General features: G+C 37.0%; 2 protein-coding genes across 3 annotated transcripts; one reads left to right on the top strand and one right to left on the bottom strand.

Moving 5' to 3' along the window:
- Positions 1–2,882: 2,882 nt before the first annotated feature.
- LOC110606517 (thioredoxin M-type, chloroplastic) lies at positions 2,883–4,586 on the top strand. Its single transcript, XM_021745367.2, has 2 exons — positions 2,883–3,274; positions 4,127–4,586. The coding sequence occupies exons 1-2, from the start codon at positions 3,031–3,033 to the stop codon at positions 4,444–4,446; spliced, it is 564 nt and encodes a 187-aa protein (XP_021601059.1). The 5' UTR covers positions 2,883–3,030; the 3' UTR covers positions 4,447–4,586.
- A 283-nt stretch (positions 4,587–4,869) lies between these two features.
- Positions 4,870–16,051, bottom strand: LOC110606504 (transcriptional corepressor SEUSS). Of its 2 annotated transcripts, none has more exons than XM_021745358.2 (10): positions 15,786–16,051; positions 13,702–15,110; positions 13,499–13,618; positions 13,179–13,227; positions 12,821–13,035; positions 12,658–12,726; positions 11,504–11,601; positions 10,472–10,565; positions 9,398–9,467; positions 4,870–6,373 (listed from the first exon to the last, which is right to left on the bottom strand). In XM_021745358.2, exons 2-10 carry the CDS (start codon positions 14,764–14,766, stop codon positions 5,418–5,420), a joined length of 2,736 nt encoding a protein of 911 aa, XP_021601050.1. In that variant the 5' UTR covers positions 14,767–15,110; positions 15,786–16,051; the 3' UTR covers positions 4,870–5,417. The 2 variants fall into 2 exon arrangements, with proteins under 2 accessions (XP_021601050.1, XP_043810238.1); XM_043954303.1 differs by having other exon boundaries at positions 15,622–16,051.
- Positions 16,052–16,494: the final 443 nt, after the last annotated feature.

A 16,494-nucleotide genomic window follows, 5' to 3' on the forward strand; every position in this document is an offset into this window, starting at 1 on the left:
ACGGTCAGCTGCCTGCTTGCAGAATTGCGGCAGCTGATCATCCCACATGGGAAGATTATAAGAAATTGGAATTGTATATAATAATTAGCACAAAACTACTAAATAATTTGGGTTAACCATTTTGGGCCAAGTGGAAAGTGGGCCCAAAAGTTATTTGGGCCAGTTCGGGCCCGACTGTTTCAATTGGTATCAGAGCCACCCTGGGTCAGAAAAATTGTGCGGAGCTAGTGGGCCTGCGAGGAAAGGGCTACTCGTGAGAGACGAGACGAGGTGGAGCCGCCCGAGGTACTAGCGAACCACAATACTCAAGGGTCCGATCCTAGTTAGCAATTGTAGTGGATTCAGTTGCGATGAGAACGTCGCAAAATTTAGCGGGACCGAGTGTAACGATCAATTGCCTGCTTGCAAAATTGCGGCAGCTGATCATCCCACATCGAAAGATTATAAGAAATTGGAATTGTATATAATAGCTAGCACAGAACTACTAAATAACTTGAATTAACCATTTTGGGCCAAGTGAAAAGTGGGCCCAAAACTTATTTGGGCCAGTTCAGGCCCGGCTGTTTCACCCAAAGTGATTTTTTTTTCTCTAAAATAAATACTTAAGAAATGAAGATAATAATAGAGTTGGATGATATACTTTTGAATGAGTGGAAGTTTTGGGTTATAGATGAGTAAATGGTGGTTTCAGGAGATAAAAAAAGATAATTTCTTTGTCAAGAATGGTTGGGGCATATATATCTATTTCATGCGTCGTACACCTGCAAGATGTCTTTTCAGAAAGTACAATTGCACTTTCGACAATCTTTTCGTCAAGGGAAGCATAAACTTACTCGACTAAATAGTAAATGAGCCAACTGTCTACTATAAATAAACTACCTGCAAGATGTTCCTTTCATCAAGGGAGGCATAAACTTACTCGACTAAATAGTAAATGAGCCAACTGTCTACCATAAATGAACTACCCGCAAGATGTCCCTTCTGATCATGCCTCCCTAACACACACTACGTCAGAATTACTATAGCATACGTATTTAAAGCATTGTACAGAAGACGAGACTGGAGGTCGTATCTGATGGGTTCTGAGTCGAAAGGGCTAAATTAATAGCAGGCCAAACGCATTTTAATCAGACATTTCATTAGTTTTGACCAAATTAATGACTCCTGATTTAGTGTAATTAATAGAGGTCGGACAAGTGATTTTTAAATCTTAATCTGAACGGGTATATATTTTATACCTTATTATTAGTCTTTTATAATAAAATTTACAAGTATACATATTTATCGTTAATGTTTATTTATTTAATTTTTATATACAATTTCTTTTAAATCAAACAGTCCAGTATATATTATTCAAATCAAATGAAAGTGCTTCATAAAGAGGAGGGTATACCCATTCACAACCAAGCATAAAATTAGCCGCCCTAGCTATAGTATGAGCAATTAAATTCATTGATTTCCTAACATGAACAAAGAACACTAAAGGCATACTATCAAGTAGCTGTCTTATAATCATAAATCAAAGCAGAAAAATAAAAAGAAATAATACTCAGAAAACCTAAAACTTGCATTAACAGTAGAGAGTCTGTCTCTAAGCAAATAGAAAAGAAAGCACATTATTTCACCCAACTCAGAACTTCTTGAAAACACAGCACTTCCCCTAATAAAGGATCTGCTGCCTCATAAAACCGAGATATTTTATGCAATACCCGGCTAGAGTCTGGCATCGGAATTCTACCTTCCGGTGGCATCCAGGATGTCGGAATCCTCTAGAAAGGTAGGATTTATGTTTTTGCTAACGTCTTTTTGTATGATTTATAGTTGTAAAGTGCAAAGGAAATGAGTTTTGAAAGAAAAGCACCAAGGAAGAAAAGCCAGGTTCGATCGCCGAAGGTGATGTTCGGCCGCCGAACATGCATGGCTTTCGGTTTCACGTTAGGCCGCCGAAGGTGGTATGGCCAGCCACCTATAAAAGGCCCTCAGTCGGTTAAAGGACAAGATTTGCTTTTCCTTTCACAAACAGAGGTGAGACCATGCTTTCCTTGGGTATGCTTCATGTTTTCATCAAATCTTGCAAAGTTTTGATTGATTTTAATGTTTTTTTGAAGGTTTTGAGCTAAAAACACACATTTTGAAGTTTGGAGAGTTTGAAGGAGAGTTGCTCCATGTCTCCACGCTATGATCGTTTATCTTCTTGTTTTCAAGAGGTAAGTGAAGATCCTGAACTTCTTTTTATGATTTATGGAGGTTTTATGGAGTTTATGGGTAGAGGTGCATGATCTCTGTGTACTATAACTCTTTTGTGTACTTGATCTGTTTATATAAATGTTTTATGAGCATGTGAAAAACCAGGCTTAACAGGTATGAGTTTAACCCATCTAGAGCAAGCTCTAGTCAGGGGTTCTGTAGTACAGAGATCGTGCATGCACAGGTTGAGCCTTGGTTCAGAGAAAAGTTTTTATTTTCACAGAAACTGTATAGGATTTTACAGGTACACAGGGAGTATAGCAGGCTTGCTACAGATTTCGGCGATCTTAAGTCGACCTGAATTCTAGCGCCGGTGGCGGTCCGATTTTCGGGTCGTTACATTTTACTCGCACAGCATCTATCAAAACTGTTCCGGATTACAGAATATAAATATACATATGATGTTTACTGAGTATAAATATATGAATTCTATTTATTTATACGTTGGTTTTCCCATAATTACTGCGCCTCAGGTCTGCCTAGTAAATATTTTGTTCTCGTAATTCCTCTTGGACCTTTTGGATGGGTGAATTGGATGCTAGTGAGTTGAGAGATTACCATCCACAAGAAACACAAGGCCACAAAACTTTATGAGTAATATCCACTTCTGGGATTTAAAAAGATTAGAAATTCCAAAAAGAACATGTGGAGAAAATTAAGGAGATAAGAGGAAAATAATAAAAATCTTGATTACCCTTCTTATCCAAGAGAGAAAGGCCACATCTTCTTTGGCAATATCATATTCCTTTGCGAGTAGTTCATTAAGAGAAGAGAAGAGAAGACATGGCTATGAAGAACTGTTTTCAAGTGAGTACAGTGTGCACTGGTGCTAGAGCTGGAGTATTATTTGCTCCAGTAGAGAAGCTTCATTTACCAACTTCCTGTAGAGGATTTAATAATCAATCCAATTCTTCATCATTGTCTTCCACCTCTTCTTCTTCTTCCTTTGCTCATTCACTCACTACTCTCAGAGGAAGAAGCCAAAAATCCCGCTTTGTCTGCAAAGCTCGGGAAGCTTTAGATGAAGGTTTGTCATTTAGCTCCTCCTTCACAGCTCCAGTTTAGTTTTTTTTCTTTTCTTTTCTTTTAATATTTATACATTATGTGATCTTTTCTATGCCTCATTTTCTAGTTGCTGCCATTGGAATGGTAGTTCTTGAGAATTTTTGGCCTCGTTTATTTAATTATTTTATAAATTATGCCTAAAAGTCATCCCAAGCCTGAATAAAGGAGGGTGTTGTATGGTAAGGACCAGCGTATAACTCTGTCATTTCTCTTGATTTTGTAGAAAATAAATGTTAATTATATAAAAAAAATTATTGGAAAAATATGAATTTTGCTTCATATAAAATAAATAAATCCTTATTACACATAAAATTGCCTATCTAAATGCTCTATGATTTTGCTTTTTTTAACCGTAAAATACCAAAAGCCAAGCTAATTAAGGAGGAATTATAGAATTCCTCAGTGGTACCAAATAGAATTTGGTAATTGGTATCACAATCTGTGAATTGAAATTTTGAAAAAGATAGAAAATGTGAATCGATTTTTTTTTTTTTTCACTGTTTTATTCCATGTATTACTTTTATGCTATTTTTGTTCTGTGGGATTATTTATACAAATGGATTTTCCTCTTCATATTTTCCATCTCAAAAATAATCATAATTAAATGAAACTCTCAAAGAATTTAGATTACTTTTCTAGTTGAGTTCTGCTACCAGTTTCTTATTATATTGGCTTTCCCCAACCCCCAGTATGAAAGAAATTACTAACGAAAGGTCAAAAAGCTTGAAGTTGTTTTTTTTTTAGCAACTTTCTTTGAGCACTTGTGGTATATAATATGCTGCATCTGATGTATGCAAAAGCATGAAATCTGCAGTTAAAGCGGTAACAGATTCAAGCTGGGACGATCTAGTGATTGCCAGTGAAACCCCTGTTCTGGTGGAATTTTGGGCACCCTGGTGTGGACCATGCCGGATGATAGCACCAGTGATCAATGAATTGGCTAAAGAATATGCCGGAAAGATTGCATGTTTCAAGGTAAACACCGATGAGTGCCCGAATATAGCCAACAAGTATGGAATAAGGAGTATTCCAACAGTGCTGTTTTTCAACAAAGGTGAGAAGAAAGAAAGTGTCATTGGAGCTGTGCCCAAGACAACATTGTCCAGCACCTTAGAGAAATATATAGATGCTTGAAACAACAGTTCAGACAACCTCATGTTCATGTCATTGACCAAATTCAAATGATTTGTATTTAATGTAAATGTCACTATGGATTCAGTTTTCAAGTTCTGAACATTTATCTGAATTATGAAATCTTACCTGCAGATTAAACACACCACAGCTCATTTAGCTGAGACCATGTTCTTCATCTCTGATTTGCATCTGTTTCCTCCCTAATCATGCCTTCACAAACAGGTCACCACAACAAACAATAATTAATTTGTTCGACTTATGAGGCTTTAATGAAATTATTAGTTTCAAGTTGGCATGATCTGGCAAAGAGATTAAAGAAATATTTAGGCTTCCCCATTTTCTTCCACCTGCCACATTCAAGACTTGCCTAATGAGACTAGCTTATTTTGTTACTTTGAAATGCTTCATTGATTTCTGGACAAGTTTGGAGACCAACAATGAAACCGGAGACCATTCCATCATCATAAAAACCTAACATAATTTCTAGGTTCATTTCAATGGGAAATGTTATACAAATATACTACTTTCAGGCAAGCCATGAATATACACACTCTCAGAGGAGGGGCAGGGAGAGAGAGAGAGAGAGAAATACATACGCTATTTTCATGACTCTGGTAAGCGGCAGGAAGCCAGGAACTACACAAGGAAAAGAGCTTTCAACCAGACAAATTTCCTCCCTGAATCCCATTCTTAGACTGTTAGTGGGAAAAGAGGCTGTATTGGATCATAAATCAGGAGAACAATTAGAAGAAAAATGAAGCAACTTGAAGAGACTTTTAACATTTCATTGATAAAACACTATGCTATATGTTTTGCTTTTCCCTGAAATTAGTACAAAGTGGGAAGTTAGCCCTCAACTATTCCACCGTGTGATGCCATCTTCACAGGGCTTGTAGGAAATTCTGCCCCCACTCACGCTGCACAAGCAGCTGCAATCAAGAACTGAAACACCAGTATCAGTGATAGAGCCTTCAAGGGGATGGTTTCCAATCAAATGGAAGATTATTAAATCCGTTAACTGCTCCTAACCCACTAAGCAGTTGGTTCCCCAAATCTTGTTGATGATTCATGGTTTGGTCTCGAACCATCGATGGAACACTCACACGACCATTTATCACCGAGTTATTGCCCATTGCAGCTCTAATTCCATTAACCATGGCAGACTGTCCAAGTCCATTGCCCATGGTGCCAAATCCACCACCCCCCATTCCAGAATTATTGACAGCTCCATTCCCCACCAGGCCATTTCCCCCATTGAGAACCGCATTGTTACTCGTTGGCAAGATCCCATTAACATTTTTCATTTCATTTCCCAAAGAACCAACACCAACCATACCACCCGTGCCATTAAGTTGGTTGGACATCATGATTTCATGTATGATTTTCTGAACAGAGCTTTGAGCATCACCATGGTTAGGCTCAACAGAAAGAGCTTGCTGTTGCATGGGGATATTTGCCGGTGAGCTTGTAGAGCCAATATGATTGGCAGCTGTTAAGGCACTATGAGATGTTTGCATCGGATTATTAGATGAAGAGGGTGTTGGTGATTGAAAAGGAGCAGGATTAGGTTGCGCCTGTGGAATTGTGCTAGACGAACCAGGAGATGGAATCTGAACAGAATTTCCTCCGTAAGGACTGCTTGCATTATTCATAGAAGTTTGTTGTCTTGAATTCATAGAATTCTGGTGGAGAAGCCCTGCAATAGCACTGGCAGAAGTAGATGCAGATGCTGTACTGAGGGAGTTATTTATGCTAGACACGCCACTGCTAGCAGCAATTTGCACTCCCCCAGTTTGTACAGAGGTTTGATCATTATTTGAATTCTGGGCCACTGTTTGCTGCTGTTGTAGCTGTTCCTCAGGCTGTTGAGCTAGACTATGAAACCCAGATGAAGCACTTGTCCTCCGAGGGAACTTGGCCAAACTCTCTGACAACAAACAATAAAGTCGTATGAAGTGTTCCCCTCATGAAATACTATATTCTGATGTTTGACATGAAAATAGGCAATAATTTATCCAATTACAGAACGAGGTGATATAATGATGCTAATAATTATAAGACTAGCTGTTTCACATGCAACCACACAGAGGAATAAGTTATACAAAGATAAGAGAAGAGATGACAAGAAAAGAACAGATAGGCAGACACAAAAATTCACCTCCATATAAATGCATGGATCCAAGACTGACAAACACCAAAGACCACATCACTGAAATACTATTTACTTAAGGGTCAACAAAATTCCACAGAATCAGAGATAGAAAACATGGATGGTTGAGGGACCAACCTCAAGGAAAAGGAAAAAAGAGGGGGGGGGGGGGGTGTCGAGGGTGGGTAGAGTACGTTGGGCCCCCATATAACTTTAAAACTTTCCACACAACCCTTGAAATCTTCTTTTTTTTCCCATTACCCTCACATTTACACCCTTAAAATTTAAACATCTTAATTTGGTTCTGGAAAATTTTCAAGTCCCAATATACATTTACCTTTGGCTCCTTAAAAACCAGAAATTCATCCCTTACATTTAAAGTTTTTCACTTTACTTCAAACCCTCTGATCTTCAAGTTCAAATTCTGTTCCTGCATCAGACTCTAGATAACACATATGTACATATTTTGCCTCTCCATTATCAAAATGCTGCTTATAGATCATCTCAGCTCTGTAATCCTTGACTACTAAGAAAAAAATAAATCATTCAAGATACTGGAATTGTGAATAGCAGAACAACAAAACAATTTAAGGGAACTCCCAAATCCCTTTCACCAATCTCAAAATGTTGGCACATAGATCCAAATCAAAAAGAATGTTCCTCACTGCCTCTTCAAGATCTAGGCAAAATACATATACATGGAGATAGAAGAGAGTGAAAAAACCATAATTAGTCTAATAACCTAAATCCGACACATTGTACAATCAAACACCGAACTTAATCACTCAAATGGTCTTTTCCACTTGAGACTTTTAACCAAGTGCAAAATGTCTTTGGCAAAAACCATAGTTAGCCATTTGAATGAGAATCATTTTCTCTCATGCTTGCATCTTGATGAGCCCATATAATTGTAGAATAAGGCAAAATTTCTCGGATAACATTCCCCAATAGTTTTTTCTTTTAATACACTTCCAGTAACAGTAATTGTGATCCCCTATCTGTATCAAGTAGCAGTCATCTCTATGGAAATCTTTCTAACAGAATGTAAAACCAAACTCCAAACTTGATCACTCATAAGGTCTTTTTCACTTAAATTTTTAACCAAGTTTTAACCGAGTGCAAAATGTCTTTGGCACAAACCATAGTTAGCCACTTGAATGAGAACCATTTACTCTCACGCTTCCATCTTGATGAGCCCATATAATTGTAGAATAAGGCAAAACTTCCCATATAATTGTAGAATAAGGCAATATTTCCCATATAATTGTAGAATAAGGCAATATTTCCCAGATAATGTTTCCCAAGCGTTTTCTTGTTTTAATACACTTCCTGCAACAGTAATTGCTGTCCCCTGTCTGTATCAAGTAGGATCATCTCTATGGAAATCTTCCTTCAAGCAGAAAGCATTGGGAGGGTATTAAGAAAGTCACTAGTTTGATTTACCATTTTAGCGGTTAATGTTCTAGCCTCCAGAAGACCAATGGTGAGGTGATCCATCCCTTCATTATGTAAAGACAGAAGACTTTAAATAAAAATAAGACTATATCATTTGGGGACTAATTAAGCCAAAGGAAACAAAGTTATTCCAGAAGACCAGTACGTGTTAAGTATTCTTTTCCATCATCAAATCCATAGTCATTAAAGGTGCACTTCAGGGTCAAGGCTCACAAAAGTCCAAATGCTACTATCTCTACACGAGAAACACATGTGATATTCATCAAGCACTTGCCTCATGCGCCTTACTCCAAGCACAAGGCCCTAGTAAGGGGAACCTCTATTTCCACCTCGACAAGCATTTTGACCAAAAAAATACCACTACTTGGAATTTGCCAATCTGCCAGAGTTCAATATTCACAAGCTGGGAGGTTTTCAGATTTCATATCACTGATGATACCAGTTGTCAAAATCTCATCAACCCACCAAACCCAGGATCACAAACCTCTCTTATTTCCATTTTCAACATTAATGGTCCTTGCTATCCCACTCTTCATACGTTGTTTCCAATAATCTTATACTGTGTTTCTCATCCTAACCATTTTTTGAACTCCCATCTGAAATTCTCCTTTTTTAAACATCTTGGTCAATGCTACATAGGTCCTTATCTCAAAATCATTCTGATACTGCTTTTTTGTTCAAAAAGGCAATAATGTGCTAAAGAAATTTATTTCTTGAACATATGCATCAATTTCTAAAGAAAAGTAAAATATTAACATGTCATTTAAGTCCTCGATTTCTAGGTTATCTAATGACTCTCGTTTTCTCCTAATGAGAGTAATAATGCCATTCAGATTTCTTGTGAATATCAAAAATCTAAAGTTTGCTTTTGAATGTACAAAATTCATGTCCATTTTATTTTTTTACAGATTCTAAAAAATGATATTAATGATAAGGTCAACACCTATATTTTTACTTATTACTAGTTTGAAGAGTTGGTTAGACAAAGCTACATCAATTATCGTTTTCTACTTTAATTTTTTTATTAAATTTTATTATTATGTGCCTCACCTCATCTACGGGTGAACCCACATACATAGGCCCCAAAAACCCCTTTGTGCCTTGGGCGCCTTGCCTCATTAATAACTAGCATCAAATGCCAAAAAGAAAGCTAACATCCCCAGGGGGGGTTAAGCATCTGATCTAAAAAATCACCCAATGATACTCCTATACAGTTAGCTTCCAGGCTAAACAAACAAAAGAACTCATCTTTATTTCACCATTTTATCCAAAAAGGACAATAGAACTCACTGCTGTCTAGGAACCATGCAAGGGACACTCTAGACAAGAAAAACTAATCAAGCTTACCCATAGGCCCAGTCCCTGTTTCTCGGCTGTAATCAATCAAGTCTTTCATACTGTTAACCACTTCAGATATCTGCAGCAACACTGAACCAATTGTCAAAAAAAATTAAAAAAAGAAAGTACTAAAATGCAGCATTCTATTAAATACTTTCAAATGTTATTTGTATAGTAATACAAGAATTATTTATAGATACTATACATGGTAAAAGTAAATCATTTCATAGCTGTCTGTAATATCAGGTAGAAGGAAGCACCCCATGTTGCACCATCAAATCATGAAAAACTACTCCTAAATTATAATCAAAATAGTTTCAGCAACAAATGAATAAATAGCTCATAGCAATAAGGCAGTACTTGAGACCTAAAGCCATTCACAAGGATTTTAGTACTACTGACAAAATAGTTTCTTGAATAAAAGGAGGAAACCAATGCCAAAGTACGATTCAAGAGACTTTAGAACCCAAATTAGAGAGAAGCAAGTGCTAGACAGTAGATTATGAACATATGGGATAAAGGAACATCTATTTCCCCACAAGCAAATGAAAACCATGAAACCAATTACAATATCATGAATTGGCCAGCATGATTGTCTAAAAAAGGTACTTGAGATATGCTTTGCGTTTCTGGAGGGAAAAAAAAAAGTTAACTGACTTTCACTAAGTGCTGCAGTGAACGTCATTATGAATGAGGAAAGAGAAAATATTGGTAATGTGCCACGCAAAGACTCCACAAACAAACAAAATTCAGAAATCACAACTTCCTCGAGGCTGATTTAAAGGAAAATATTGTTTCGATGAAAGAAAACCAGCAGAGGAAAAAACATATAGACCAAATACCAAAGAAAGTGGAATATTTAAAACCACAGAAAACAGAAATTTCTTGCTCAAAACCATCAACTGTGATACTATCCCAAACTAAAGGGCATCATTTGTAATCCAAAATTTACATAATCCAAAAAAATCCTCAGACACTGAGATACATGCAGAATATACACACTATCTCTAGCCTTTAACACATGATGGTCAACATGAGATCCATGGAACTACATTTTACCAAAAGAGGAATTTATGACATCACCTGCAGGCACCTCACATATCTCTTTGTGTATCCTAAATCATTCACCAATGGCACTTCCAAAGCTTTTGCAAGTTGCCGAGCTGATGCAACAAACCTAAAAAAAGAAAAGCATCAATAACTGAGAAGCAGCCAGACATTATACATTATTTTTCCAAAAATATTAAATTGCATGTTGTACTTGTGTTTTCCAACAGTATAAAAATTGTACATGCCCAGGATTAGTAAAGGCATGCAATTCTACAAACATGGCAATAAGCTAAATGAAAGGGCAATATAAAACCTGCCCAGGGGCAGAGGATTATAATGTAATATAACTCCCTTGCATGATAAGCAAAACTATGCAATATTGTAATTTCACAAACAACCTAGTTACAAATGTAAAATTCACATTCCCTATGTCTCTTTTTAAATCGGACAAACCAACAGCAGAAACAGTTTTTTACATACAGTCTCCCACCTCAACATTCAGAAGAAAAATCGTAGGTATTAAGGATGGATGAATATCTATGAGTTCAAAAAATGCAAATATTACGATCAAGTTTATTATAAGGATAAAAATCATGCATGCTATGTGCAATCATGCATCGACTGGGTGTATATACCAAGGTCTAAACCATGCATGTATGCTAAGCCTATTCAGTGTATGAAACAATGAGTGCTACACACATCTAGAGTGTTGTGTATAAAATAAACACACTAAGCCCTAATCTCTACACGTCCAAAAGTGCAATATGACTAATAAACCATGAGCACCACATGCATGAAGTGTGTGCGCATTTATGAGTGTCCCTATGCACTCACATGGAAAAATTGCAAGAGCTTTATCATAATCATTATTGACAACTTGAAAACATGACCAACCAAACACAACTAGGCAAAGTACATGCTCAAGAGAAACAATTAAGAACACTAGAACAGATGAAGCTTTCAACTTCATCTTCCAAAGGATAAAAAGAAATACTTTTTTACAACCAAAACAACATTGAAAGGATCACACTGCTCGAGAATAAACTTTACTGACAAATAACTTACATATTACAATTATTTTGCAACTCTGGGGCAGATAAATTAGATGATGCATTTTGAGTAGCAGCCTGGTATTTTTGAGCTGCAGCACCAAGCTGACTGACCTGCAAAATATTAAAAAATACATTCATGCGTAATATTCATCAATAACAAATATTCAAACTGCCAGGTATAATGCAGCAGCAGAAAACTTCCACCTTAATAATACTTGAATTTTTTAAGTAAAAAATGGACAATAAAGGGTGAAGAGGTACCAACTTGTCTTCACCAAGACTGCATCTAAAATAAATAAAATCCACAAAACTACAATCCAGGTAAAAATGAAAGATCATATGACAATAATGTGTATTCCTTGAATTAGTATTAGTACTAGATATCAACAAAGCATAACCATTTCCATATGTAGGAAGACAAAGAGGAAAGACTGTGAAAATGGCATGAAAGAAGAATAATAAAACTCTATATCAAAATAAGAATAATATAACTTTTTATCAAAAGAATAAAATTTTATTTGGCAGATGATTTTTTTCGTCTGCCTCGCTTAGTTTACACATGCCAGTAAAATAGTTAGAGATATAAATCTTAATTAACAGGTAACAGTACATTGATGTCTGATTTATTTACATGACCCTAATCAAGTGATATGAGAAAATGGATATCTTTTAGCATTACAATTGTGGTACATAACTTCAAATCAACACGAAAATGAGAGTAATGGAGATGTCACCAGACAAGAAAAGTGAAAAATACAAGATACAAAAGATGGCATCGCTCGGCCACAAAGCTGACTCGAAATATGATATATAATAAGGCTAATATCAAATTGTATTATAACAGATATAACAGATGGACACAAACAGACCAACCAAATGCATGGATAATCAGTTCTATGTTGGAGAAATTCCTTCAGCACAATAACAGTAATGAGCATGGATTGCAGGATGACAATTCTAAACCCATTTAATCCATCGTTGGTTTGAATATGGACCAATATTGAATCTAATAAAAACAAGTCCAAGTGAACTGAGTTTAGATAACAAAGGTTCTGACGTGCTGTCAGATACACATTGTTAAAAAACTTCTTTTTTTGACAATTAATGGTAATATTAGGGGGCAAAAAAGACTTCTTCTACAATTAAACGAAATGGTTTCCTGTGAACCTGGGGTATTAGCAATCTTCGGGGGATAAGCTCTTCATGACGCCGAGCACAAAACTCCCAAGAGCATATCTGGCCAAAACAATGGGAAAAGGAAGGAACAAATTAGCACATGATACCTTGAGAATTTAGACATTATTAAGAGCAGGTATTGCTTATTGTACACCTTCAAGTCTGGAGAGAAGACTATCCGCAGCTGACCATCCCGAACAACACGAAGTTGCTCAAAGACACTTTCCTGTATTGCTTTTGCATAGTCCAAGACAATCTGACCAGATGAGTTTTGATGTTCATGTGGCATATCAACATAAAGAAGCTCTTCCAAGGTACCACTTTCATATTTGATTTTGAAAAGCCTGGGAAGAACCTCAACAGTTGCCTCTGAAAGCACAGCATATCAGAAAAAGGATTAATTTGAAACATGAAGGAAGAGGGAGATGTTGGGGGGGGGGGGGGGAAGGTGTTGCACTGTGCAACAATTTCATTCATAACCTACAACAGCAACCAAAGTTCTAACAACATACCAAAGCCACGGCCCGGCTTGCGATTGCAAATTTCACAGTGCCATACATCCTGTAAAAGTTGCACGTGAGATATTTATCACAATTTACATCAACCATTGGCACTACAAGAAAGTAAATACGAGGTTTATGAAAATAAGTATTAACTCAGGGCACTCTCAAAAAAAGCAGGGAAACAATATGAATAAATATGCAATGCTCTTTAAAACCATTGACCTGATTTGTCTAGTTATACCTAACAAACCAACATAGAAAGAGCTTAGTTTGACTTAGAGGTGTGTCGGCAACTGTTTAACATTGCTTAGTTTTCTCAAGCAGCTGACCTGAGGGAAAACTCCAGTTGTTTGTCGGCCACTTCCATACATGGACACACACCACTTCTTTTTTGCATGTGGAGCAAAATATTCGGCCACAAATTTTCTCCAGAATTCAATATTGTTGTCCTACATGACAATTAGGCATGATTATAAGCCAGTAAAGTCAAAACCAAACACTTAACAGATTCTTTACTACCAGGAAATCTTACTTCAGGTCTGTGCTGTTGCTGATACATGTAATGTGTGAGACGGCGAGCACACATCCCTGGTTCATACCCTGCTTTCACAGGCGATCTCATAGGTAAATTCTGTTGTTGAAATTGCTGTGATAATTGAGGCCGTTGCTGAGGCATTGCTTTCAAGAGTTGCTGTTGCTGTTGTTGTTGTAGCTGCAGCAGTCTTTGCTGATGTAAAAGATTAATGGTAGCAGCAGCAGCCTGAGATGTCTGTCTTGACATCTGAAGGAACTGCTGTTGTTGCTGTTGCTGTTGTTGCTGCTGCTGTTGATGCAGAAACAATGACGGGTCTGAATGTTGAGGTTCCAATTTCACTGGTGCTAAATTTCTCATAGAATGAATTTGTTGTGGTTCCAATTTAACGGGACCAAGATTTCTCACTGGCTGGAGTTGCTGTGGCTGCTGCTGCTGTGCCCCATGTTGATCATTTGTCACCTGAGGCTCCAACTTAACAGGCCCAACACCACCTATTCCTCCACGAATAGGCTGAAATTGGTGTTGTTGCTGGACCTGGTGGGCATTATGCGGGGCAGAGAACTGTTGCATTTGTTGCTGAGCATGCTGGAAACTTTGAGCTTCAAGCTGTTGGGATTGCTGTTGATCCAGCAACAACTGGTTGCCAGATGTGTTTGAAAATTGCTGTCCCTGAACTTGACCAGATGGACCAGGACTCACCATATTAGAGGGTACAAATGATGATGAAGGTGCGTTGAAACCCATTCCACTGCCAATGCTTGAAAGTGGATCTGTTTCAGCCCCACAATCAATAACTCCACGCTGACCGCTCCCAGGACCAGAAAGCCCTGGATTTGGACCTCCATTTCCAAAAGACTGATTAAGGAAGGAGGACACGTTGGGAATATTTCCAAGAATATTCATATTATTAAACTGAGTACGCGGGGAAACTAAGGAAGGGAATGCATTTTGAGAAGGCAGAGGACCTCCTTGAGCTCCCAGTAATCCTGAATTTGATCTCAAAAGAGAAGGAGAAACAGACTGGGCCCCACCAATTGGTGTGGGTGGCCCCGAGGGTACCATTTTATCAAGAATGACAGTCTACAAGCACTCCTGAAGTTTTCAACTATCTAAAACAACATGAATAGAATAAGCCTAGGATTACATAATCATTCAGAATAGAAGACGCATACAGCTCCACCTACTTAGCATTTCAACTCCACATCTAAGGCTGCTGACTTTGAAGTCCTTATTGTGCACCGATTGGAGCGTGTAAGTTCTGTGCCTAAGCAGATGGTGTTGTGATTTAACAAGCACAAACCACAGACCAAAGTAAACAAAAGCAAAGGAACACTTGATTCTGAACATTCTAGAGTCGCACTATCTTCACGCAACCAGAAATCTCTTAATGGTCCTCGCATGAATCTCTGAACCAAACAAGCGGCAGTTTTAGATCCATTTCAACAGAAGTAGCTACATTTAAAGCTTAAAAAATAAGAAATGAAACATCGACCACCAAAAACAGCTCAGAAAAAAAACCTTAAAAATTTCAGCATCTTTACACTGCCAAGTAGAGCCCAAATGAAAATCCCCATAAATTAGGTTCAATCAAATACCACAACAAACCCATATCCCCAGAACTCACAAAATCACAAAAGGTTCCACCAGAATTAAAGAGAATCCAATAAATAAAACCACTTTCAAATTCAAATCGCAAAATCCGAAAGAAAAAAGGCTTCGAAATTACTGCAAAATTGAAACTTTGCGGAAAGGAAACAGAGTTACTACAACAAAAATGCAAAAACGAAAACAAAAACTACCTTGATCGAGGCCAATATACTGAATCAAAGATCCAAAGCTACCAATACGTGAATAAAAAATGGGTATTGAAACAAAAGCCAAGCCCGAGTTAAAATAGCTAAAAAGAATATAACTTACAATTAACGGTAGTGAGAGGGACAACAGTGAGCAAGAAAGATTTCTCTAACCAAAAGCATATACCACAATCCCAAAAATTCTCTATAATCAAACAAAAAAGGGTAACTTCTCTTTATCGAATAGAAACGAAGAAGGAACTGGTTTAAGTCCAAAGGGTCTCTTACTCTAGGGTTTTTGTTGCTGAGCTCGCCAAAAATCTACCTTCTTTTTCAAGTTCGCTTTTTTTTTTGTTCTCTCTCTCTATCAGTATGTGAGTTGTGTGCCCTGTTCTCTGCTGTATCCAGAGAGAGAGTGTGTGTATGTTTAGAGAGAGAAAGTTTGAGGCTTTGGGTGTCCTTGCGGACGTCAAAATTGTATTCGATAGGATTGAATTTTGCCCTTCTTCATTCTCTTTTCTTTTTATTTCTTCCTTTCTCTCTCTAAGAAAATGAAGTCAAATGCTCTTCTTCTCCTCCCTCCTCTTCTCTCCTTCTATGCTTATGTCTATGTCATGTCCATGTTCATGCCCATGCTATGCACGCATCCACTCACCATCATCCGTTACATATGCGATTATATTGTTAATTTAAAGATTTATTATATTATTTGATTCTAATTTTATAAAAAAATTCAATTCATATTCTAAAGTTGGTAATTAACATTTAATACTTGCTATTTATAATAATATAATTATTTAAATCGTGAATTTTATGAAGTTTTATCATTATAAATTTAAAAAAAAAAGCGTATTTAATTCAAGGCTGCGCATATAACTCCTTTGTATTAAACACGCCTTTTCTTTTATTTTTAATAATAAAATTTTATAAAATTAAGTTATTAAATATTAGTTATAAAATTTTATTTTTCAGTGGGTGACGTTCTGAGATAAAAAAA

The sequence above is a fragment of the Manihot esculenta genome, chromosome 2 (assembly GCF_001659605.2).
Source record: "Manihot esculenta cultivar AM560-2 chromosome 2, M.esculenta_v8, whole genome shotgun sequence".
NCBI lineage: Eukaryota > Viridiplantae > Streptophyta > Magnoliopsida > Malpighiales > Euphorbiaceae > Manihot > Manihot esculenta.

Excerpts from the sequence above, each read along its gene's own strand:
- LOC110606504 (XM_021745358.2), bottom strand. The coding sequence starts at position 14,766 with ATGGTACCCTCGGGGCCACCCACACCAATTGGTGGGGCCCAGTCTGTT. Across the intron at positions 13,036-13,178 it reads CAAGCCGGGCCGTGGCTTTG|AGGCAACTGTTGAGGTTCTT; the intron begins GTATGTTGTTAG and ends CTGTGCTTTCAG. Across the intron at positions 9,468-10,471 it reads GATATGTGAGGTGCCTGCAG|ATATCTGAAGTGGTTAACAG; the intron begins GTGATGTCATAA and ends GTGTTGCTGCAG.
- LOC110606517 (XM_021745367.2), top strand. The coding sequence starts at position 3,031 with ATGGCTATGAAGAACTGTTTTCAAGTGAGTACAGTGTGCACTGGTGCT. Across the intron at positions 3,275-4,126 it reads TCGGGAAGCTTTAGATGAAG|TTAAAGCGGTAACAGATTCA; the intron begins GTTTGTCATTTA and ends TGAAATCTGCAG.